This window comes from Anabrus simplex, chromosome 6 (genome assembly GCF_040414725.1).
Source record: "Anabrus simplex isolate iqAnaSimp1 chromosome 6, ASM4041472v1, whole genome shotgun sequence".
NCBI lineage: Eukaryota > Metazoa > Arthropoda > Insecta > Orthoptera > Tettigoniidae > Anabrus > Anabrus simplex.
This window is the reverse complement of record NC_090270.1, coordinates 3,796,649-3,823,427: the sequence shown is the minus strand read 5'-3', so window position 1 is coordinate 3,823,427 and position 26,779 is coordinate 3,796,649. Positions and strand designations below refer to the sequence as shown.

At 39.8% G+C, this 26,779-nt stretch overlaps 1 protein-coding gene across 1 annotated transcript in view; it reads left to right on the top strand.

The window, feature by feature from the left end:
• Dpm1 (Dolichyl-phosphate mannosyltransferase subunit 1) overlaps window positions 1-26,320 on the top strand; it is a 53,826-nt gene extending 27,506 nt beyond the window's left edge. The window contains exon 5 of the mRNA XM_067149672.2: window positions 26,181-26,320. Coding sequence (XP_067005773.1) covers window positions 26,181-26,285 — 105 coding nt within the window. The 3' untranslated portion in view covers window positions 26,286-26,320. The remainder of the gene's footprint in view (window positions 1-26,180) is intronic.
• The last annotated feature ends 459 nt before the right edge of the window (window positions 26,321-26,779 follow it).

Sequence of the window (26,779 nt, the reverse complement as noted above, 5' to 3'; positions counted from 1 at the left end):
GCACCCTTCCTTCCAAGATGCCAGTGAATACTTTGCCTGGTATACTAATCAATGAGATACCTCGATAGTTGTTGCAATCCTTCCTGTTCCCTTGCTTATAGATAGGTGCAATTACTGCTTTTGTCCAATCTGAAGGTACCTTACCAACACTCCACGCTAATTTTACTACTCTATGAAGCCATTTCATCCCTGCCTTCCCACTATACTTCACCATTTCAGGTCTAATTTCATCTATTCCTGCTGCTTTATGACAATGGAGTTTATTTACCATCCTTTCCACTTCCTCAAGCATAATTTCACCAAAATCATTTTCCTCCTCCCCATGAACTTGGCTGTTCACAACACCACCAGGATGATTTCCTTTTACATTGAGAAGATGTTCAAAATATTCCCTCCACCTCTCCAGTGATTCCCTGGGATCTGTTATGAGTTCACCTGAATTACTCAAAACACTGTTCATTTCCTTTTTCCCTCCCTTCCTAAGATTCTTTATTACTGTCCAGAAAGGTTTCCCTGCTGCTTGACCTAGCCTTTCCAGGTTATTACCAAAATCTTCCCATGACTTCTTTTTGGATTTAACAACTATTTGTTTCACTCTGTTTCTTTCATCTACATACAAATCCCTGTCTGCCTCGGCCCTTGTTTGGAGCCATTTCTGATTAGCCTTCTTTTTACGTTTAAAAGCTGCTCTCACTTCATCATTCCACCAAGATGTTCGCCTTTTCCCATCTTTACACGCAGTTGTTCCTAGGCATTCCCTTGCTGTTTCTACTACAGCATCCCTGTATGCCACCCATTCACTTTCTATATCCTGAACCTGCTTACTGTCTACTGTTTGAAACTTCTCACTAATCATATCCATGTACTTCTGTCTAATTTCCTCGTCCTGGAGATTTTCTACCCTTATTCGTTTGCAGACAGATTTCACTTTCTCTACCCTAGGCCTAGAGATACTTAGTTCACTACAGATCAGATAGTGGTCTGTATCATCGAAAAATCCACAAAAAACTCGTACATTCCTAACATATTTCCTGAATTCGAAGTCTGTTAAGATATAGTCTATTATGGATCTGGTACCCCTAGCCTACCACGTGTAGCGGTGAATAGCCTTATGCTTGAAGAATGTATTTGTAACTGCTAAACCCATACTAGCACAGAAGTCCAGCAAACGCTTTCGTATCCTTCAGTTCTATTCCCAACTCTCGCATTGAAATCGCCCATTAGCACTATTCTATTCTTGCTGTTGACCCTGACCACGATGTCACTCAATGCTTCATAAAACTTGTCAACTTCATCCTCATCTGCACCCTCATATGGTGAATACACGGAGACAATTCTAGTCCTAATTCCTCCAACTGACAAATCTACCCACATCATTCGCTCATTTACATGCCTAACAGAAAACAAAACAAGGCGAAATTCAATCAGTTTAGGAAACTTCACAATAACGCATTTACTTAATATTTCAGTGGTGACATCTTCTGATTAAAGTTCCAAGTTCATATAGTATCATTTTCACCTTTGGTCGATAGAGGAGTTTATTAAGGCGCTGATTTTGAATGAGCGGGGTTGAGGTTTACCTCCCGATACACAGTGAACTGTAGCGAATATTTGTAGCATGATACGGTAGCCTATATCTGGATAAGGAACGTATAAACATACCTATCACATCACAAGTTTTCGCTATTACCACTTAGTACGATTACAATCACATTTTTCCTAGCCCTAAAAATGTTATTTGTCATCCCTTGTGAAAGAAATGTGATTTCCATCTCGGGTGAGAGCTGTCAACACAGTTGTGTGGTTACGGAAAAAGGCCTTAAATTCCTGAACTTTACAGGATGAGTTTCACCTTCGGGGAGCAAGCCGTTAACCTCAGGGATGTTGAGTTTTGCTTGCCGGTTGGCAGCGAGATTTCTGAATAACACAGTGCTTGTATTTCGCTTTCCATTCAGAAGTTAGAAATTTATTTTGTGTTGACTGGTTCGGTGAACTGTAGCGGATATTTGTCACGTAATACTGCAGCCTTTACAATATCTAGATTAGGAACATAATTGTGTGAAATAAACTAGCATAGTGCATATTTGTCTTGTAATAGCCTAGTTATGGATACGGAAAAAGTCGTGAAATTCTTTACTAATGAAGACAAAATTAAAATCTGTCAGAAAGTGGACTGGCATCCGCGTCTTAACGCGCAGAGGTCGCGAAGGTTGAACTCGCATCTTCGAGTTTCGACTTAATCGATCAAGTTGGTTGAAGTTTATTCAAAATGGCGGCCAGAGTCATTCCTGCCGGCCACACATGGTCGAGTGTAACCTCCCATTCATTGCTTAAGGGTATATGCATACATACCCCACGTTGTTCCATCTTAAGCGATGAGTCAGCGAGCGAGGCTTCTCCATCAGTTCCGGTCTCTCAACTTCTCTCCTTCTTCGATGCTTTCCAAAGTATGTCCTCACTGTTCAACGTCAATCTTCACCGTGTCCGTGTACCTGAGTCTTGGTCGCCCTCTTGGTCTTTTGTCTTCAAGTTTTAGATCATACATTTGTTTCAGTAATATTTCATCTCCCATGCGTCGCATATGCCCATACCGTCTCAGTCGCTGCGCTGTTATTCTGTCCTGCAGTCTTACAACTTGAGCCTGCTTGCGGATTTCCTCTTTACGGACTCTGTCCCTGTTTTACCAATCATTCTACGGACAAATCTCATTACTGCTGCCTGGATTCCACTGACATCTTTATTTCTCATGGTCCATATTTTGCAACCATAGGTCAGGATTGGTACATAATAGTTTTCATATATGACTCTCTTATGTTTTGTTGGTATTTTCTTGTTCCATAGTATGTCTTTAACTATTTTGTACCTGTCTGAATTCTGTAGGAAATTTCCTTATCTATAGAATCAGTATCAGATTCCAAGATATTTGAATTGATGGTTAATCTGTAGCTGTTTCCCCTCCGTTTCAATGTGCCCCATTGGTTGTCCGTATCTTTTCATGACCATTACCTCTCTTTTCTCTTGGCTGAAGATGAGTCTATATTCTTTAGCAGCTTCTGTCCAGGAGTTGATTTGTTCTTGAAGGTCTTCTTTAGAGTCTCCCCACAAGCATATATCGTCAGCGAACAAGATAACTTTCATTTTCTTACCACCAATGGTCTGGTGTACGTTTCTCTGAATCTCGTTCATCACAGTGATGAAAAGAAGAGGAGACAAAACACCACCTTGTCTTAACCCAGATTTTATATCAAAGGTTTCAGTCATTCCTACAGGTGTTTTGACTTTACTGCGGGTATCTTCATACAAATTCTTGATCCTGTGTATCATGTCATCCAGTATTCCAATTTCTTCAATGTTTCCCACACCTCTCTGTTCACAGCATCAAATGCTTTCTTGGTATCCAGAAAGGCTAGACAGATCGGGATTATCCCTTGATGTTCGAGTTCTGAGTTCCATATTCTCACTATCTTTTTTCTAGGACACAGTTGAGTAAGAGAGGGAATAGTCCATTGCCTTGCCTCACGCCTGTCTTGATTTCAAATGATTGCGAGAGATGCCCCAAGAATTTTACCTTGGAGGTTATGTCTGTAGGGTCTCTCTGATCATATTTGCCAGTTTGGTTTTGACTCCAAATTCCCTTATGATCTTATCCAACGTCTCTCTGTCCACCTAATCAAAGGCTTTTTTGAAGTCTATAAACGACACCACAATTTTCTTACCACTCAACATTCTGTGGCGGATTATTGATTTCAGGTTGAATATTTGTTGGTTACAGGAGCGTCCTTTCCTAAATCCTGCTTGGTATTCCCCTATTTGTTGGTCCAGATTTGCCTCTGTTCTATTAAGAAGCAGTTTTGAGAGGATTTTTATAGTTGATTGGGAGGCGGGACACGCCCTTATATTTGTTGACATCCTGTTAGTCCCCTTTCTTATGCAGCGGGTGGATAAGTGCTGTTTTCCATTCTTCTGGGATTGTCTCCTCCCAGATTTCCTTGATGATTTGGTGAAGATCATCTAAGATTTCCAGTTCTGCCCATTTCAACATTTCTGCTGTTATCGAGTCCTCCACTTGCCTTGTTGTTTTTGAGGTTTTCAAGTGCTTCCTTGACTTCTTTCTTTGTTGGTGGTTCGTCCCCTTCTGAGTTCTCTGGTATGTCTGGAAATTCTAGTTTGGAGGTTTGGGAAGGAATATTCAAGAGAGTGTGAAGTATCTGGCTTATATCTCACAGTTTTCTTGGTTGTTCAGTCCGATTTTATCCCGTTTGTTTCTGAAGCTCAAACTTGGTGCTAGGTATCCTTTGAGTTTGCTCTTGAAGTTCTGATAAGTCTCTGGAATTATTCTTGACAAAGTCGGTCTGGATCTCTTAGAGTTGAGCTCTTTCAAATGAACGTTTAGTCCTTCGAAATATCCTGGATGTTTCTTTCCTCTGTTCCCTGAATTGTTCCATGTGTTCCTTTTCTCTGGAGCATTTCCATTTTCTCCATTTCTTGGACCTCTCCCTGAGAGCTTCCTCGCACGCTTCATTCCACCATATTTCTCTTTTCCTCCTAGCCTCTCCGAGTGTTTTCTTTGCGGCTTCATTAATTCCCGTGCATAGTTCTTGCCATTTCCCCTTTCTGCTGGTCCGGATTTTGTCCATGAAGTTTCTAATTATGTCTTCAGTTATGTTCATTTTGTTTGTATTGTATCTCATCATTTTAGGCGGGTCTCTCTTGTTCTACTGCAAGAAAGCAGATTTTAACTTTGAAGAAATAGTGGTCTGAATCGAATTCACCGTTCCTAATCACTTTGATGTTTATCAGCTCCTTTGAGTTTTTCCTTGTTATCGCTACGTGATCCAATTGGAATTCCCCTAGTTTGGGATTCGGAGATTCCCATGTGTTTGATTTTCTCTGGAGTTTCTTGAAGTGTGTTGATATTAGTTTCAACTGAAAAGCTTTGCAGAGTCCAAAGAGCCTTTCCCCATTCTTGTTTGTCCTCCTATGTGCTGGATATTCCCCTACGATGTCTCTGTGCTTTCACTCCTTCCCAATCTGCGCGTTGAGTTCTCCCTGCAGGATTTTTACGTTGCTCTTGGGTATCTGGGTGATTTCAGTTTCCGGAAGATCCCAGAAGTCATAAACTTTCTGTGGGTTCTTCTTGTTGTCTTCATTGATCAGGCCATGACAACTGATGAGTGTGTACCTCTTATTCTTCCATTTAATACTTAGTAGGGACAGTCTTTCAAATTTTGAAGTGAAATCTGTGACATTGTTTACTATCTTCTTGTTTATGTAGAAGCAGGTTCCGAGCAGATGCATGTTGGTTGTCGTTCTAATAGCCAGCTTTCCTTTGAATATGCTGTATTGGTTGATGTCTATGATGTTTTCTTCCAGGAATCTTGTCTCTTGTAGAGCTAGGATCTGGATTTGGTTTTTGTCCAAAAGCTTTTCTAGTTCTTTTTTCTCTCTGACTCTGGTAAGTGAGTTGACGTTTATTATTCCAATTAAATAGTTCTTCTTGAATTTGAGTTTGGAAGGTGTTTCAAGATGCTCCGACTCGTCTTTCTCGCAGATGTTGGGACTCTCTGGAACCCTACGTCCCATTGCATTGCATAGTGCAATGGTGGAATTCTCTGCCAAGCTGCCACCTGGGGTAGTGCTTTCTTTCAGCGACATTTCGATCTTGTGAATGAAGTTGTGATTTGTGAAGGAAAGAATTAGCTTCCAAAGTAAGAACGGATTGTTAGTCCGAAATGAATATTTTTTCGTGATTTACTCCACTAGGTTCTTTCGCTCTCATTGCCGTTGGGAGTTAAGATTCCTCTTCTGCCTTCGGGACTGTTGACCAAGCACCTTGCAGCCGCCCCTAACACAGGAGACAAACGCTGCAGATAAATAGTGTACTCATACTATTCCCTGAGTATTGGGCTGCCTCATCCGCAATCTCCACCGTTCCGAAGTTCAACTTCTCCGCTGTAGATTCCGTTGAGGTCTTCACTTGTAACCCTGAACTGGGACCCTTACCAGATGATACACACCGGGTCAGTGTGCTCTGGGACTGGCATAGGCAGGAGCACCACTCCCTGTGCAGGGCTGCCTCCAAAGAGGGTCCCTACCTACTATCTGCATATTATTATTATGTTTAATAGTATGACCAGAAAATAATGTTTAATAACCCACTGCTCCAAGATAAAAGGCTTCTACTAACATTTGTTTTAAAGAGTGTGATCTGCAATAATACTTTGATATTTTTATTGGCCCCTGTGTACATGTTTTCATATTTGTTCTCTCGTGTTTTTCACACCTTTTAATGCTTTCCTCTTATCGTTAGAAGTTGTAGATACGGTTTTCACTGTACCTGCAGATACACGATGCAAAAGGCCCTTGTGTCAGAAAAAATCGTATCTACTGTTGGCGCAGAAAGTATGTGCGGTCGAGTTTAAACGCAGTCCACCAATCTAAAATATAATCACACTGTCGTAAAGCTTGTTTTATTCTGCGTTCTTTGGTGGTATTTGCATATTTTTGTTATGTTTCTTGTGAAAGTTGTATTAGGTGGAATACAAAAAGTACCTATTTTCTTGCCCATTTTTTGCAAACAACAACTTTGTAGTATCATTACATGAAAACGCACTGTCTGATTTTCATGAAATTTAGTTGGATTGTGGAATGCACTATTATAAATACATTTCTGAAGTTTAATTACTTTACACACTTTTGCAAACAGTTGTTTTTGTAAAAGACTGTCCGTTTGATACTGGGTGGTCTTCCGAAATTGAGATTGAGTTCATCAGGAAGGTCAAGATTTTTGTTTCAAATCGTTGTATATCGAAAAAGTACAGTATTTCTCCAAACAAATAATTATGTGATCTAAATTTGACCATTAAGAGATATAGAGCACAGAACTAGTTACAAATAGAGGATTGTGGCAGCAGAGGTTTGCTGACTGAACACTGAAAGGCATAAATCAGTCTATAATGAAGATGTATGCATAATGTTAAAATATAAACTGCATGTGCTTCGTTTGTTAAGTATTCGGCGAAATTATTAATCATTGGAATTCAAAATTAATTAACGTTGTGTGATTGTGTTGGAAATATACCATTATCATGCACCATGAAGGTCACATTCATGTTAATATTTAACAAGCCTAAGCGAACACTTTGATTTCATTTTGTTTAAAATTTTATTATTATTACTAGCTGGTGCACCCATGGTTCATTATGGAATTCTACCTTGTATACAGAATTCTAGATGAAGTCATCTACACATTCTGAATAAGATTTTATTGAATTGCATATTAACATAGGTATTTAAAAATTGTATTTTAGGCACCTTCCCCTAAACTACAACTTCATCCAGCATTAATAAATTTATTTATAACATAGACTAGACTGTAGTGCTTTATTCTCTGCCTTTATATATCAATTTTCATTTAATTCTCTTCACCCATTTTCTCGTGGCTCTGCATTGATACGCACTTAGCAACAAAAATCGAAATCCTTGAATATCTCAGTTATCATAGCCGGTACCGTAAACGCGGGCTACCTTGAGCCCAGATTCTGAGACTTTTAACATTATTTTTTAAAATGGGCACAACAGATTTTTACTCACCATATATGATTAAACTGTAGTTTATTATAGATACTTTTAACGTACAATACGCATTGTTTGTGACTTTGTAAATATGTTTATTTTTTTATTTTATTTGAGCTCAAGTTAACCTGAAGGTTGGGTTACTTGAACCCAGACTGTAATTCTCATAGATAGTATCATTTGAACACAGTTTGGGTCCAAGTAGGTTGATGGTTATTAGAATAACATAATTTTTGAACATCCAGTGAATGTGATATCTTATATTGTATGTTTAGAGTCCAGTTAAAGAAAACAAACTTCTTTTTATTAGTTTTGGTGGTTCTATTTTCATTACCATGTCTTCAAATTTATACAATGAGACATCTTTGTTTTTAGTGTAGGCTCCATGGAGTTGATTCTAACACCTTCTGCTTATATAGCGAGGATGACTCCCGATATTCCTTCTTGTTCCATTTTACCAAAATAAAAGTGCCTATTTCTAGGTCATCTATCTTTACAGGTGCCGGTGTTGGTGCTGATTTGGCTGTGGTTTGGGAAAAATTCAAAAAAAAGTGTCCTATATGTTCCTCATCACTATTGTAGAGGCTGATGTCGCTGTCACCTCCTGAATCCGTCATCTTCTTCTGATGTGGAGTCTTCCAATGTTTGTTTTCTTTTTCATATGGTGGTCTTGGTTGTTTTTTAATACGTCTTCTTTTCTTGGACCTTTTTCGTGGTGTTTGCTGCTTTCCAGGGATGCACTAGTATTATTGGTAGAGCATAAATCAGACACACTTACACTCTGTCCAGGTGGCACTTGGAGTTTTTCTTCTTAGTAGTGGGAGGTGTAACAAACTTGCCCCTCTTCTCTTGAAGTCGTTGAAGAAATGCATCCCCAATCATAGATAAGTCTACATTTGCTTTGGATTTGTCTTGATTTGACAAATGGCTTTCCATGTGTGGACCAATTTCTTCTAAAACAGTTTGCAACAGCATTGGGAACCAACCTTTCAAAGCACACCGATTCTTTTATCTGCATCTGATTGCTTTCATCAGTCGAGAACATCCTTCCATTTCCATCATCATATAACGTATGGTTAACTAGCATTAAGGCAGCTAATAATTTTGATGAATTAAGGCCACGGCCGCTTCCTTCCAACTCCTAGGCCTTTCCTATCCCATCGTCGCCATAAGACCTATCTGTGTCGGTGCGACGTAAAGCCCTTAGCAAAAAAAAAAAAAAAATAATTTTGATGTTTCGTGATCAAAAGTATCTGGACACCTGCCTGAACATGATGTACAAGTTGGTGTCGCCCTCCATCGGTAATGCTGGAATTCAATATGGTATTGGCCCACCTTTAGCCTTGATGACAGCTTCCACTCTCGCAGGCATACGTTCAATCAGGTGCTGGAAGGTTGCTTGGGGAATGGCAGCCCATTCTTCACGGGGCGCTGCATTGAGGAGAGGTAGCGATGTCGGTCAGTGAGGCCTGGCACGAAGTCTGTGTTCCAAAACATCCTAAAGGTGTTCTATAGGATTCAGGTCGGAACTCTGTGCAGGCCAGTCCATTACAGGGATGTTATTGTCGTGTATTCACTCCGCCACAGGCTGTGCATTATGAACAGGTGCTCGATCGTGTTGAAAGATGCAATCGCCATCCCCGAAGTGCTCTTCAACAGTGGGAAGCAAGAAGGGGCTTAAAACATCAATGTAGACCTGTGCTGTGATAAGTGCCATGAAAAGCACGACCACACCATAACACCACTGCCTCCGAATGTTACTGTTGGCACTACACATGCTGGCAGATGACGTTCACTGGGCATTCACCATACCCACACCCTGCCATCGGGTCGCCACATTGTGTACCGTGATTCGTCACTCCACACAGCGTTTTTTCACTGTTCAATCGTCCAATGTTTACGCTCCTTACACCAAGCGAGGCGTCGTTTGGCATTGACCTGCGTGATGTGTGGCATATGGGCAGCCACTCGACCATGAAATCCAAGTTTTCTCACCTCCCGCCGAACTAACATAGTACTTGGAGTGGATCCTGATGCAGTTCGGAATTCCTGTGTGATGGTCTGGATAGATGCATGCGTATTACACTTGACAACCCTCTTCAACTGTCGGCGGTCTCTGTCAGTCAACAGACGAGGACGGCCTGTACGCTTTCATGCTGTACGTGTGCCTTCACCTTTCCACTTCACTATCACATCAGAAACAGTGGACCTAGGGATGTTTAAGAGTGTGAAAATCTTGCGTACAGACTTCTGACACAAGTGACATCCAATCACCTGACCACGTTCGAAGTCCCCACTCTGCTCTCTCACAATGTCGAATGACTGCTATGGAGTGGCAGCACAATACACCTAAGATGGGGGTGTCCGGATACACATAGTGTAAATACAGCAGAAATAAAAGTGAAACTTCGTAAGAATTTGAAGAAACTTTAACCAAAAATTGGAATTTTACTAAGAAATTATGTTAACAGAAGGAAAATTTGGTCCTAACGATTATGAAAGATTCCCAATGGGGAATGTTGGTGCCTAATCGAAGTATAAATCATGTCAGCGTTTTCCGGGCTTGTAGGCCGTGGTCCAGGAGCGAGTGAATGTCCCGACGTTTCACCGAAGACTGCGTTCGGCATTGTCAAGGGTTACAAGTCATTAATCTCATATTTGGTCCGTATTGACGACAGTGATTACATAGTAATAATTGTCAAGGGTTCCGACTGACTTTGATAGCAGCGAAGCTCTCAGTGGAATGAAGTGCTGTTGTAATTCCACCTACTTATATTGTGCAGGATACGGTACGCTGCTCGCCTATTGGCCGCTATGGTGGGGGGAGGTCGCTGATTGGCTGTTCTTCGGCCAATGGTTGAAGCGTTAGGGAGCCCGATGTACACTGACCTGCTTTGGCGGAGACAGGCAGCTGATCACCCGTTGCTTTCTTCTGGTCTGCCGCGGCTGTCGTGTCCTTCAGGGTTAGAACTTTCAAGACTGGAAACCAGGCTTTGTTTACCCGTTCAGATTCCTCCTTACGGTTGAAGCTGTTGGTGTGCTTTAGGATTTCAATGGTTCCCCTCTGTAGCCGGGCGTGATAAGACACGGTAGTTGACAGTACTTCGGTGTTGCTGTACTGTATGTCATGGCCTGCTAGCAGCGAGTGTTCAGCGACTGATGAATCTATCTGTCTGTCCCAGCCGGCTATTTCTGTTATGCTCCTTCAGCCGTGTAGCGATGCTGCGTTTGTAGTCCCTATGTATACCTGGCCGCAGCTGCAGGGGATCTTGTAGACACCTGCTGTGGAGAGAGGATGGCGCTTGTCTTTGGCAGACCTAAGCAGTTCCTGGATTTCCTGGACTCCCATGGGGTTAAAACCATATACAGGCCGACGAAGAAAATCCAGGAACTGCTTAGGTCTGCCAAAGACAAGCGCCATCCTCTCTCCACAGCAGGTGTCTACAAGATCCCGTGCAGCTGCGGCCAGGTATACATAGGGACTACCAAACGCAGCATCACTACACGACTGAAGGAGCATAACAGAAATAGCCGGCTGGGACAGACAGATAGATCATCAGTCGCTGAACACTCGCTGCTAGCAGGCCATGACATACAGTACAGCAACACCGAAGTACTGTCAAGTACTGTGTCTTATCACGCCCGGCTACAGAGGGAAGCCATTGAAATCCTAAAGCACACCAACAGCTTCAACCGTAAGGAGGAATCTGAACGGGTAAACAAAGCCTGGTTTCCAGTCTTGAAAGTTCTAACCCTGAAGGACACGATAGCCGCGGCAGACCAGAAGAAAGCAACGGGTGATCAGCTGCCTGTCTCCGCCAAAGCAGGTCAGTGTACATCGGGCTCCCTAACGCTTCAACCATTGGCCGAAGAACAGCCAATCAGCGACCTCCCCCCACCATAGCGGCCAATAGGCGAGCAGCGTACCGTATCCTGCACAATATAAGTAGGTGGAATTACAACAGCACTTCATTCCACTGAGAGCTTCGCTGCTATCAAAGTCAGTCGGAACCCTTGACAATGCCGAACGCAGTCTTCGGTGAAACATCGGGACATTCACTCGCTCCTGGACCACGGCCTACAAACCTGGAAAACGCTGACATGATTTGTAACGCCGACCGTGAATGCCTCAATTGCTACATAATCGAAGTATAGTTTTCATGACGATGTAACCGATATAAGAAATGGATATACATAACACTTCAATTTAAAATTTACCAATAATATTATTTCAACATTGAATTTAAGGTTTTGGAATCAATATTTACTTAAGATAAGATTACATGATGAAAATTCAAACTACTACAAGGGCATCAAAAAACTCCTTAGCCAGGATCTGAACTCGACTCCATCTTCTTCACGACTACAAAAGTCACTCATCTTTTTTTTTGTATTTAATTATTTGCCACATTGTCACAGTTATGTATAGTGGCCACTTGATGCACCATCAACTGGATGAAAGTTTAGTTAATAGTCACGCCAACAGATAGCATTCAAATGCATGCCAGCTGCATTTCCTCGTAACTTAAGGAAATTGAAAATGAAGGTGTAAAAACACCAATGACACACCACATTTCCAAATAGTGCCAAATGTTATTAAGTTCTGTAATAACATCACACTTACTGGGCCACCTTCCGCGCAAGTTGTCCACAGATTTTTGGCCTTTATAACAAATCTAAAATCAAGTTCGTCACAGGGAAACCCAAAGTCACAGAACTTGTAGCAAACGCAAGCTCCTCTTCATCTGTAAAAACTCTCGGATATCCCAGTTTACCTGGATGTTGATTCTTTTAGTTTCCTATTGATAGTGGCTCTGCTAATTTTATAAAAACTCTCCACTTCTCTCTTGTTCATTCTCCTACTCCTTACAGCTTCCAGGCATCCTTCCAACTTTTCGGGAGTAAAGTCAGCATATGTCTGGTTTCCAGTATTTATTAGATAATCCTGAAAGAAAAAAAAAAGCCACAAAATTAGGATTTCCAGTACGGAACCTTAAATCCTATTTTAACAAGCAAAAAATAGGTAGGGACCTGGTAGGTACCTTTGAATGTGTTTAACTCCATTTTATGAAGTCTCCATATTCTGTAAATGTAATTTAATGTATATTTTCCAAACATAAAAATATAATAAACAAAAATTGTTGTGGGCAACTTGAGCCCAAACCAATTTATACACTGAACAGCAAGAAATGTGGTTTGCAGATAATATATACCAGTTGTACTTGACCACATATTGTACAAGTAATGAGGTATTTAGGACATGAATAGTCCTCGATTGGCTTTCATGATAAACTAAATGTATGCACATACCTCCAGTTTTAGACTAGTCCTGATATCTGTACAGACGAAAGTTTGCAGAGTGACATAAACAACAAACTGATGTGTAGGTTGCATAACCTCTCCTGCCTCCTAACTCGCACTATGGTCTGCCTAGTGTTGCCGCCCACCAGCGAAGCACTGAACTATGTCGTTATACTGATGTTGAGAGTACGAAGAGAACCAAACACCATTTTTCTGTTTTTATACTCAAGTAGCCAACATTTACAAGACATAAATTATCAAAAATTTAATTCTATATAACTTCAGTTATTGATCGATAGCACCACTAATAACTATAGATTTTTGTGAATTGAATTTTAGGCTTTCCCCTAAGCTACCATTTCACCCAGCATGACTGAAATTATTTACATCCTAAATTGTAGTGCCTCATTCCCCAATTTTACATACCAATTTTAATTAAATTCTCTTCAGCCATTTTCTTATGATGTACGTACGTTCATACAGACAGAGATAATGGAATGATAGTCCACTGGAAACTTATAGATGCCTTTAAAGCAACGTGGGTTCTTACTTTTCCCAATCACTTTCACCACACATACTCGCAGTATGTTACTCATTCCTTGGAGCTTATACAGCCTTTAGCACTTTCATTTTTGAACAAGTAAGTGTGTTCAGGCAAGGCACGATAATTCAGTGCAGTCTCATCACACTTGGGAGGGAATTCAGAAGCAATTTTAGGCCACTCCTCATCTATCCACCTCCCAGCAGTGACAGAATCAGCGTCCTTCTGATCACCATGCGTTCGTTTGTACATCTCAAAGAGAAATGGCTACTGGCTCAATAACATCCGACGAGTCTTTAGAAAATCAGAAGAAAACAAAGAAAGGGCCGCCGTGGAAGAAAACAACTGGAAAGAAGAACTGACCCGCCCGAAAACAGCGATATTTCCATACATTAGAAACACTGCAGACAGGATTGGCAAGATACTGGATAAATTCAACATCAAAACACCTATAAACCACACCGGAAGCTAACCCGTTATCTACCACCAGTAAAAGGCACAATAGAACTACAGGCTCCTGGAGTATACCACATTGAATGTAGGTGAAACAAAACGTCTGAACTCTACCCTCCTAAAAGAACACATCTGTCACACTAAGAACCAAAACACAGATATATCAGCTGTTGCCAAGCATTCCTACGAAACAAGACACGGAATATCATTTGACAAGACCAAGATCCTAGCAGCTATCCCTTGGAATCTGGAAAGGAAAATCCGTGAGACTATCGAAATCAAGAAACAGACGAACAATATTAATTTAGAAGAAGGATATAAAATCAGCAAATCTTGGATGCCTATCATATATAGATGAAGACATACAGACCACAACGTAAACACGCAGGACGAACCTCTAATTACATAACAGCTCAAGCAAGCCCCAATACCCGGCTGTGACACATACTTTCCAAAATTCTCCAGAGACAGCCAGGGGGCTTACGTCAGCCAGAAAGGGTATACAGGGTGAACTTTAACAAAACCGACAAACTGCAGGGACTGATTCCTGACTGGAAATGGAGGAAAAAATGTCCTACGAACTTGTGTCTGGAAATGGACGGTGTGCGTGCAACAGCAGCAAATGGTCCTGGAACACAGTACATAGCTGAATCGCATCCACGTCATAGCATATGTTCAAAGTGGCCTCCATGGGCTGCAATGCACGCGTTCAGATGTCTTATCATGGATTGCCTCACTCCTTTGCACGTTCCGGCCTCTCGCCGAATAGCGTCACAGGCGTCGTGAACACGCTGTTGAACGGTCTGCACATCAGGAACTGGTTCAGCATACACAACGCTTTTCAGATGTCCCCAGAGATAAAAATCCAGGGGGTTTAAGTCCGGTGATCAAGCAGGCCATGCATCAGGGCCTCTGCGTCCTATCCAGCGCCTGGGGAAGTTGTTGTTGAGGTGTTGGCGAACTGTAATGCGGGAGTGGGGTGGTGCTCCATCATACTGAAACTGCATAACCTGTCTTATTGCCAAGAGCACATTCTCAAGCAATCCAGGCAGATTATTCTGCAGGAAGTCCTGGTACATTCCTCTGTTGAGGCATTGTGGAATAATAACTGGTCCAAGTATGTGGTCGCCAAGGATCCCTGCCCAAACACTGATGCTGACCCGACACTGGTTAGACGCTTCAACCATTCCCCGAGGATTTTCTGTAGCCCACAGATGACGATAATGCAGATTGAGGATGCCATTTCTGGTAAAGGTTGCTTCATTGGTAAAGAGGACTGACAACAGAAATCCCATAACTGTGATGGCCTGGTGCAAAAAACATCGACAAAATCCTTCCCGTAGAGGGAAATCCGCTGCTGATAATCCTTGCACTTGTTGCAGGTGATAGGGTAATAGCGGTTGTCATGCAGGATACACATAATCGTAGTCTGGCTTACACCATGTTGGCGGGTCACTTACCTGGAACTTGTACTAGGGTTCGTCTTAATGTCCTGTAGAACCTGTTCCTCCAGATCTGGTGTATGCACAGTCCATCCCCTCCCTGCACGTTCGTCTGTCTGAAAGGACCCATGATCACACAAACGCCCAAAAATGGCTTGAAACGTTGTGTGATGTGGTTGGTGTCTGTGAGGGTACTTGTTTTGGTATAGCCATGCTGCCTCTTGACCGTTTCCATTGGCTTGGCTGTACAGAAACACCATCTCGGCTTGTTCCTGACATGATCACCGGACCATTCTGCTTCCAACAGTACGCTGCTTCAATCACACTATCTGCAACAGAAGAAACACACTGGAAATAGTCGGAGAAAATTTCATTTGTCCTCTACTGTCGCAACGATGCATTTCCGAACACATGTTCATAGGACATTTTTTCCTTCATTTCCAGTTAGGAATCAGTTCCTGCAGTTTGTCGGTTCACCCTGTATAAGGCCAAGGTCAGGAACCACTCTTGTAGTGTGATTGATGCCTGGGAGACTGATAACCTCGGATTGAGCAGGAGTATTTCAGTCGCCTTGACAAAGAAAACTGCAAACTGTACAGAATGTACAACACCCGGAAAAAGAACTAAATAACTCTATACACCGTGGAAGCTTCACTTCTAAGATACTATATTTTCTCATTTCTTCCAACGATGAAACCATCCTTCCATTGGCACTAAATTATTTCTTCCCAATTTTTCTGCTAGTTCTTCGGCCTTTTTTCCGCATCAGAGGAAAGTCAACACAAGCATTTTTCTCACGAACATTCAAGAACCAGAGTTTTAGAGCTGATTCAACTTGACCGTCTTTTCCACTACGATTTTGCTTACAGTTGAATTTTTGTTTTCTTATGCTGCCTTAAGAATATTGTCTCAATTTTTCAATAGCTTGCCCGGAAGAGATTGCGAAATTCGTAACTCCACCGCAGCATTGCATTGACTCGTAGGCAATTTGTCATAACTTTCTATAAATGAAAATTTCTCTTTATTGGTTAAGTCTTTAAGTTTGCTTTTCACACTAACAATCACTGCACTACAAGGCTAAGGACTTAACATTGCGAAAGTTTCATTAAGACTCGAGAGATATCGTTCTACGTTGCGATTTTATTTGACGTAAATAAATATCACACGAGAACACTTCACTTCCTTGTATAAATTACTTTATTCACACTGTACGTCACAACACACAATTATACACACTAGCAAATGATACTATATACAACACTCAATAGCGGAGTACCCTGACCAGTACAGATATCAACAACACTGGCGCGCGCACTATAACACACTCTCTCTTGAATTCACCGCCTCACTCACTCACTTGAGCCCAACAGTCACTCCCAGTCCATCACTTGCCTGAGTCCTAAGAACGAAGATCTGCGAACTTAGAACTGAGAACTGCCTTCAATGACTGACAGCTCGATATTTATACCATTCGATCAACCGTCTAGAATGATTGACTTCTGGAAGAGTTCTTACAACACTCTGATGGAACACACTCAAAACATTGATCGGCCAGCTAGTCGAATGGGTACTCGAACGTTCCTCCGTTATTTAAAAATGTACACGCGAAACGCAGGCAACCAAGAATGAGTTAGCTGGAAAATTTATAATGTCCAATAACGGACCATTACATTGGTATTATAAATTTACTCATTCGGGACAAATATTTTAAATTCCCTTTGGGAATCAACATCTGTATTATATAATAAAACCTTGCCGTAAGTTGCCAGAACCCTTCATATATACCAAATTATAGTACAATAAGTCTAACATACGAACATTATGGAATTTTCTACTGCTTTCAACTCTATAGATTTTGAGGTTAAACAATACACAATACGTATTTGAGATTATACTATTTTATACTACATATTTACAGGGAAATCATATATTAATCGTATTTAACATTTAATAAAATATAATTTAGCCTTCCATAAACTATAATTAAAATATATTAAACATAATTATTGAAGGTTTTACGTCAGTTACGATGTCGTACCTACGACAATTATCCCCCCTAAAACCTTCAATATCTACCCTGTACATTCCCTACTCTAGGTCTTAAATTATATCTAGGTGTCCTTATATCTATTTCTTTAACTTTCTTAGTCCTCACTATTCAGGTACACTTAGGCTACCTCAATCACACTGTCTCCTCGTTGGCGTTGTTGAAGTCTACATATCGCAGCTAGATAGTTGAATCGATGGCCACTACCTTCCCATGGGAAATCCGCTGGGTCTGGCTGATGGTGTCCCTGTTCTCCGTAGCAATGATCCGCAGGTCCTCGCATGGCAGTCGACACTCCACTGACTTTCCCCTTGGTCGTGCCTTTGTGTTCTGCCAGGACATACGTGTCTTCGTAGTCCACCAGTGTGATGCACAGGAGAGGCTCGCACATCGTGGTCTTGGTCCTGTTGTCTCCTCTTTTTCCGGGGTGCTGAATTCATCGTTCCTACCGGCATATGATTTTGTGATGGGACTAGTGTCCTGGTTACGTGGCACCCACATTTGTCGGTTGCCGTCGCCAAAATGATCCCATCGTCCTGTGGAGTTGCCATCTTCACGACGCCAGAGTCGCCATCACTGCTTGCGGACTTCGCCCGTGTCTCCAGAGCTGTCGTGCTTTCACACAGCGCACTCGCTGTTTCTGCTGGGCCTACGGACTCCACCTAGGCTCGTACGTCATTGTCCAACGACTTGATTTGGTCCTTTATTCCTTGAGACTGGGCCTCGATTTTCCACCCGAGTTTTTCAGACTGGGCCTGAATTTTACCCTCTAGTTTTTCGGATTGGGCCTCAATTTCACCCTCGAGTTTTTCGGACTGGGCCTGAATTTTACCCTCGAGTTTTTCGGATTGCGCCTCGATACCCTCGAGTTTTCCGGACTGGGCCTGAATCAACGCAGTTAGTTGTGCTAACATACTGCATACCCGGTCGTTGGTTTCTTCCTCCGAGATGACTTCGAAGTCAAAACTGTCTGGGTCCTCTCCGTTGTTTATCAAATCCTGGCGCAGCATCTCTTGTAAGTCCACTTTGTTTCCAGCTGTCGATAAACCACTGGATGCCAGCGCTTTCCGTAACATCGCCACGGTCATTTGTTCGATCTTCATTGCTGAGTCTTGAAGTGTCCTGTCCATGGTCGCCAATTTATTGTTTTATGTTGCGATTTTATTTGACATAAATAAATATCATTTTAAGATAAAAATTTCATTGTTCCGTATTGATAAGTATCACAGTTAAATTGAAATAATAAATATGGTAGTTCAACCTATTCAATACAAGTAAATAAGAGATGTAGAGATTACATTCTTATTTAATTAAAAGTTGAAATGGTACCGATTTCGACCCCAGTCTGGGTCATCATCAGCCGATTATAACTCGAAAAACAATGCATATGTAAGAAAGAAGTTAACGGTCAAGTCCACACAATATCAGTTGAAGAGGCGATATAAAATGACTGGAGTAGGCACTGTAAAATTCAGACGAAGTGGGATGTAAGTCAATTAAAAGAAGTAATGCGTAATCTTCCAAGCATCAACACGGCACACGCGATGTTTGGCACTGTCTCACAATGTTCACGAAAAGCAGAGAACACTTAAATGAGCCAGACCGCACACATCGTCAGGCACAAAGTCACAACACAATCCAAATATGAAGATCTAAAGTCATGAAGAAGCCGAAGACGAGCAGCTCAATCGAAGTAACTTGCAAGCTCCAGAAGATCAGCGCGGTGTTTACAACGTCAAGTGCTGTAGTTTCATACGCTGACGGAGATTGAAGGATAGATTAATGATCAAGTATTTGCTTAGTTCATGAAAATGTACCTATATATATACACTTATAATACGATTCAATATAATTGAATACGTAATTATGATCTTGAAGATTTTTAGAACAGTTGACGTGACAAAACAATAGTGAATAGAAAAAAAAAATGGTAAAAAGTGCAATACCGGAAACAAATGAAAACGTGTATGCACAGTGCGCTATTTCTTGAATATAAAAAATTCAGGTCGTGATTGAAGTAGTCAAAGTTGGCGGACACAAGGCAAGAGTTTAAATTTGAAAGTGAGGGCCCAAAACGAAGGTGGCAATGTAGTTTAGTTTTTTTTTTTTTTTTTAGGGGTGAAAAGAAAAATAGGATAAATTAATAAAGAAAGAAGATTAGTGGATAAGAAAAGATTAAAAGGATTTAAAGTTGAAAGGTCGTGAGAGAGGATAAGATAGGGATGAAGGAGGGGTAGTTTAGGGTGGGTTAGGAGGGTGGGTTACTGGAGGTATAAAATGTGGGTAGGAACTTTGTAAGGCATGGAAAATTGAATTCAGGTTTTGATATTTAGAATTTTTGAGAAGAAGAATTAGGAAGTCAAGTAGGATGTTGGGTTTTTCAGAAATGTCGTTGAAGTTGAAATTGGGGTGAAATTCCAAGGTGAATAAAACAATTTTCAGTAGTGTTTAAGATTGTTAATGATTTTAAGTACTTTCATGTCTTTTTCAATATTGGTGAAATTGTGCTCGGAGTCATGTATGTGTTGTCCTATGGCGGAGAATCTGTTGTATTTAATGGCGTTGATATGTTCGGAGTATCTGATGTTGAAGTTGCGGCCAGTTTGACCGATGTACGAGGAGCTGCAGTTGTTACATTTGAATCTGTATACTCCACATTTTGAGAAAGCATTAGATTTATTTAGTGATTTAGAGTTGTGTAATATATCAAAATTTCTGTTATTGGTTCTAAAGGAAATTTTCATGTTATGTTTTTTAAGAACATTAGTTATTTTATAAGCTTCTTGAGTGAAAGTGAAAGTGGAAAATGCAGTGGGTTTGGTTTTGTCTTTAGATAAAATAGTTTAAGGACGGTGTTTGAATTTGTTGATGATATGGTTTATGAAGGAGTTGTTACAGCCATTGAATTTAGCGATGTTACGGATGGTGTTTAATTCATTATTTAAATCTTTTTAGACAAAATCTGGAGTATACAGATTCAAATGTAACAACTGCAGCTCCTCGTACATCGGTCAAACTGGCCGCAACTTCAACATCAGATACTCCGAACATATCAACGCCATTAAATACAACAGATTCTCCGCCATAGGACAACACATACATGACTCCGAGCACAATTTCACCAATATTGAAAAAGACATGAAAATACTTAAAATCATTAACAATCTTAAACACTACTGAAAATTGTTTTATTCACCTTGACCAATACTTCAACCCCAATTTCAACTTCAGCGACATTTCTGAAAAACCCCACATCCTATTTGACTTCCTAATTCTTCTTCTCAAAAATTCTAAATATCAAAACCTGAATTCAATTTTCCATGCCTTACAAAGTTCCTACCCACATTTTATACCTCCAGTAACCCACCCTAAACTACCCCTCCTTCATCCCTATCTTATCCTCTCTCACGACCTTTCAACTTTAAACCCTTTTAATCTTTTCTTATCCACTAATCTTCTTTCTTTATTAATTTATCCTATTTTTCTTTTCACCCCTAAAAAAAAAAACTACATTGCCACCTTCGTTTTGGGCCCTCACTTTCAAATTTAAACTCTTGCCTTGTGTCCGCCAACTTTGACTACTTCAATCACGACCTGAATTTTTTATATTCAAGAAATAGCGCACTGTGCATACAAGTTTTCATTTGTTTCCGGTATTGCGCTTTTTACCATTTTTTTTTCTATTCACTATTGTTTTGTCACGTCAACTGTTCTAAAAATCTTCAAGATCATAATTACGTATTCAATCATATTGAATCGTATTATAAGTATATATATAGGTACATTTTCGTGAACTAAGCAGATACTTGATCATTAATCTATCCTTTTTCTCTGTCAGCGTATGAAACTACAGCACTTGACGTTGTAAACACCGCGCCGATCTTCTGAAGCTTGCAAGTTACTTCGGTTGAGCTGCTCGTCTTCGGCTTCTTCATGACTTTAGATCTTCATATTTGGATTGTGTTGTGACTTTGTGCCTGACAGTGTATGCAGTCTGGTTCATTTAAGTGTTCTCTGCTTTTCGTGAACATTGTGAGACAGTGCCAAACATTGCGTGTGCCGTGCTGATGCTCGGAAGATAACGCATTACTTCTTTTAATTGTCTTACATCCCACTTCGTCTGAATTTTACAGTGCCTACCCCTGTCATATCGCCTCTTCAACTGATATTGTGTGGACTTGACCGTTAACTTCTTTCTTACATATGCATTGTTTTTCGAGTTATAATCGGCTTATGATGACCCAGACTGGGGTCAAAACCGGTACCATTTCCACTTTTAATTAAATAAGAATGTAATCTGTACATCTCTTATTTACTTGTATTGAATAGGTTGAACTACCATATTTATTATTTCAATTTAACTGTAAATAAATATCACACGAGAACACGTTCACTTCCTTGTATAAATTACTTTATTCACACTGTACATCATAACACACAATTATACACACTAGCAAATGATACTATATACAACACTCAATAGCGGAGTACCCTGACCAGTACAGATATCAACAACACTGACGCGCGCACTATAACACACTCTCTCTTGAATTCACCGCCTCACTCACTCACTTGAGCCCAACAGTCACTCCCAGTCCATCACTTGCCTGAGTCCTAAGAACGAAGATCTGCAAGCTTAGAACTGAGAACTGCCTTCACTGACTGACAGCTCGATATTTATACCATTCGATCAACCATCTAGAATGATTGACTTCTGGAAGAGTTCTTACAACACTCTAATGGAACACACTCAAAACATTGATCGGCCAGCTAGTCGAATGGGTACTTGAACGTTCCTCCGTTATTTAAAAATGTATGTGGAAATATTTACATCATTTGTAATGTCTCTACATGTATCTGGATAATAAAACCTTGCCGTAAGTTGCCAGAACCCTTCATATATACCAAATTATAGTACAGTAAGTCTAACATACGAACATTATGGAATTTTCTACCGTTTTCGACTCTATAGATTTTGAGGTTAAACAATACACAATACATATTTGAGGTTATACAATTTTATACTACATATTTACAGGGAAATCATATATTAATCATATTTAACATTTAATAAAAGATAATTTAGCCTTACATAAACTATAATTAAAATATATTAAACATAATAATTGAAGGTATTACGTCAGTTACGATGTCGTACCTACGACAGAGAATTGTCCTTGGCTAAACTACCGTATGGGAAGAAACAAAAGAGAAAGCATATGTGGGAGGGTTACCACCTGCGCTGACCGATTTTCTACTGTACACCTGCTACAAAAGATGAGACGTGAAAGTGGCCTTGAAGACAGGCGCAGTATAAAAACGGGTTTTTAAAGGTTAGGAACATTTTATTTTTTATGCACTCTAATTGCATACTTTAGAACGAAATCCTTAAAAACAAATGTGATAACACAAAACCAAATTCATGATCGCAATAAACGGAAGATTTTCAATGTTTCAGTATTTGTCCATACAGGACTTCATAAAAGTGATTATATAATGCGGTTAACATTATCTGTGATTCCAATAAACGGCGTCCGCTGTATATAGATGATTATTATTATTATAATATTATGATTTGTATGTCTACTTTGTGTTTTCTTCATGTTCTATTTTAATTTACGACAAGCAGTACGCTCAATATTATAACGAATTAACTCGTCATTCTATTGTTAAGTTTTGATTAAAGATTTTATCAAATATTTCTTGTAATTGCTACTTAGTTCAGGGTGAAATATTACAAAGTTTGAATTCTTGTTGCTTTAATTGTTGTTATTAGGTGACGTAATTGATCTTGTAAAATTAGTGAAAGATTGTCGCATTTAAATGAATTATTTTCAACATTTATTTAAAAGGAGGCCTCCGTAAGGTAAAATGCATTACAATTTTCCACAATGATTATGATTTTAAAATTATTTGTATGCTTTAAGATATATTTAATCTAATTTAAATTTAAATCTATCTCATTACTTTATTTATCCTCAGCTTATTATTTTGTACGTACTATGGCATGAATTATTTCTGCTGCTTTTTCATCTAATATTATTACTGTATATTTATTTTGGTCTTTTAATTTAAATCTCTTTGATAATTAAATTAGTATTAAAAATGTATTTGTGAATGTCATTTAGGCAAAATTAGTTATGAAATTGATGTTCATTGATAGCAAACCCTTATTTACCCCACGTCTTTTTTATTTCTTCGGGAATGTGCTCCAGATCGTCTTCTATTTGTAGAATTGTTGATGTTCTTTAAAGGTAAGTGTTCCGTATGATTGTGTTGATGTTGGTGACACTGTGACGTGTTCGTGGCAGTATGTGTCATAACTATGCATTTTTTGCAGAAGTAGTTGACTACAACCAACTGTCTTTTAAGGACATAGTCAGACTCAACAGTATCAATTTGAATTCATACGAGAAAAATTATGTGAATGTAATTTAGTGTAAAACACCATTACGAGTAAGTACCAGTACTGAGAATAACGTAACACGTGAAGGACAGCTTTTGCATTGATTTGAAGAGATAAGTTGGAAGAATATCTGGTGATGCTGGTATCTCTATTAAAGGGCACTGAAAGTTGGACAGTAATGTTCATGCAGGTACATTCGAGGTTGAGGAACCAAGAGGCACACCAGAGCACTAGGAAACGTATGTTAAAACCGAGAGCAGAGGAGTTGGAGTCTCCGAGCTGCCTCAGGATAGTCAAGTAGGACATAAACGCAGGGTTTTGTAGTGAGGTATACATCTTTGAGTGCGACTAAATGAATGCTTGTGTATATATTATAATGATGTTATTTACCTACATGTCAGCTTTAGCAGTTCTGCTCAACTATTTTTTTTTTTGTTTTTTTTTTGCTAGGGGCTTTACGTCGCGCCGACACAGATAGGTCTTATGGCGACGATGGGATAGGAAAGGCCTAGGAGTCGGAAGGAAGCAGCCGTGGCCTTAATTAAGGTACAGCCCCAGCATTTGCCTGGTGTGAAAATGGGAAACCATGGAAAACCATTTTCAGGGCTGCCGATAGTGGGATTCGAACCTACTATCTCCCGGGTGCGAGCTCACAGCCGCGCACCTCTACGCGCACGGCGCTTAACTATTGAAGGATGAATTGATTGTACTTGAAGTCATTCTGAACAATTAGTTCAGAACATGAAACTCGCCTAGGCTATGATGTCATGTACCTTCTTCTCCATGCATTGTCATTAGCAATAACTGTAACGCTTGCATCATACTAAAACTTACTTGGCTCAGATCCATTCGGTCCAGGCATCCTCCACGTGTGAATAGCATCTTCTCATTTCTGTTAGCATGTGAGGTGCTGTTATTGCTGTTGTTTTCAACACTTCAGTGAATTTGTTGTGGCCAGGTAAGGTAGAATGAGAGAACCCGTATCCCAAAATGGTGCTTGTGCAGGGAACTACCCTGAGCTGGATGAATTCATTGCTAATAGCAAAAAGATTCTTGTTAAGACTCCGCTTCGACTGTAGAAATTTAAATAAGAGCCTCTATCCCCCACAGCCCATTCAAACTACAGTGAGATTGCAACAGGAGTTGTCTCTACGATATCAATGTGGGTATGTGAAGCAAAGTGCACCTGTTTGTTTGTTTGTTTGTTTTAATTTATAGGTCATATTTTTCAGGGTTATATTTCAGTTCTTTTTAGGGCGTAAATGCATGAATTGCAGTTGACATATCTGCATGGAGAGTTACATGCACTGGAACTTTGCACTATACTGTAACAGTATTTTTTGTTATACTCATAAAACATTGAAACTGTAATTTACAAAGATGACTAGCAGTTTCCCGCTGGCTCCACCCGCAGTGTACAAAGTATGGTGTTGTTCGTTACTATCCTCACGGATGTATTTGCAAAGTTTCGAGTTAATGAAATAAAGCACATGATCTGTTGTGGTAATAAAATGTAATATTATGTCAACAAAACACTTGAAAATACATCACACAAAGAAATTGAATTAAACGTTCCTTGGAACAACACTACGCGCTGAACTGTTAAAAAAGTCCTTCAAAGATCTTAATCATGGAGACAAATGTACTCATAACTTTTCTCAGAATCTACCAATTTAAGTAGTTATTACCTCAAAAGAAAGCGCTTGATCCACTGAGTGTTTTTAGAACAAAACGAACTACGTACCTCAATTCGAACCAAAGATGAAAGCGCTTGATCCACTGAGTGTTTTTAGAACAAAACGAACTACGTACCTCAATTCAAACCAAAGATATGATTGCTTCAAAGAGACAAAAAATTCAAAAATCAAATAATTTGGGGAAGATGGAAGTTAAGTGATTTATAGTACCTGATGACAAATCTGTGCATGAATACCTTTCAGTTAAAAAAGAATGAAGGAAATCGACCGGATAGAATGGCATACCTTTCGTTGTAATTGAGGTACGTAGTTCGTTTTGTTCTAAAAACACTCAGTGGATCAAGCGCTTTCTTTTGAGGTAATAACTACTTAAATTGGTAGATTCTGAGAAAACTTTAGTTTTCATAATTTTTTTAATATATAGATTTCAGAAATTATTTCATTTTAATTCACTGGTTGAAGTAAATAAGGCAGTCACTACCTGCAGCTTGTTGTGGAAGAAAGACATTTGAAGGCAATAAACATTGGCTGCACTACAGGATGTTTTTATACCTTAAGTTATTCTTAAGTTTTCATAAAAAGAAAGAAGGGAATGCATAATTCAGAGAAATAACAACTCTTTAATATTTAGTTTTCTGAAATCAGGTTTTCATTGTTGTTTTTTTTCCCACAAATAAGCCGATCCAGATGGTTGAACGCACAGTTGTGTTTGTTGCAGGTTCCTATAACCTTTGTGGATCGAGTATACGGCGAGTCCAAGTTGGGTGGCTCCGAGATCTTCCAGTTCGCCAAAGCCTTGCTGTACTTGTTTGCCACAACATAACTTTTTTTTAGAATAAAGTGAGTGTTATGTTGCAACTCCTTTCCTGATTCCCACTCTCAAGACATTCCTCAGCAGCATTCCAAATATAAACTTAATGAAGGATAGACATGTTTGATGTACTTCATATCAGTAGGATGAGTGCATAACAAGTCCGACGAGCTCAAGAACAGATTGGGAGCAAACTGATAGTTCCCGCACAGCAAGTGTGCCTGCTAAAATTATGATGAGAGTGCATGGCTCAAGAACTTCAGAATGTTTTACCAAGGATACAAACTTCATGGTTTTGATCCGTATTGAATTGTGATCACAATAATAAGTATTAAATTAATGTCACATGGTCCACCTTTTTCAATACTATATTATGCATTATTATTGAATTACATTACTAAACTAGGGACTAGCTTCGCCCTTGGCTGGCCATCTTCAGCCTTAATGTAATACATAATAACTAAACAAATGTACAAACACATAATTAACATTAAAATCTGGGCTGA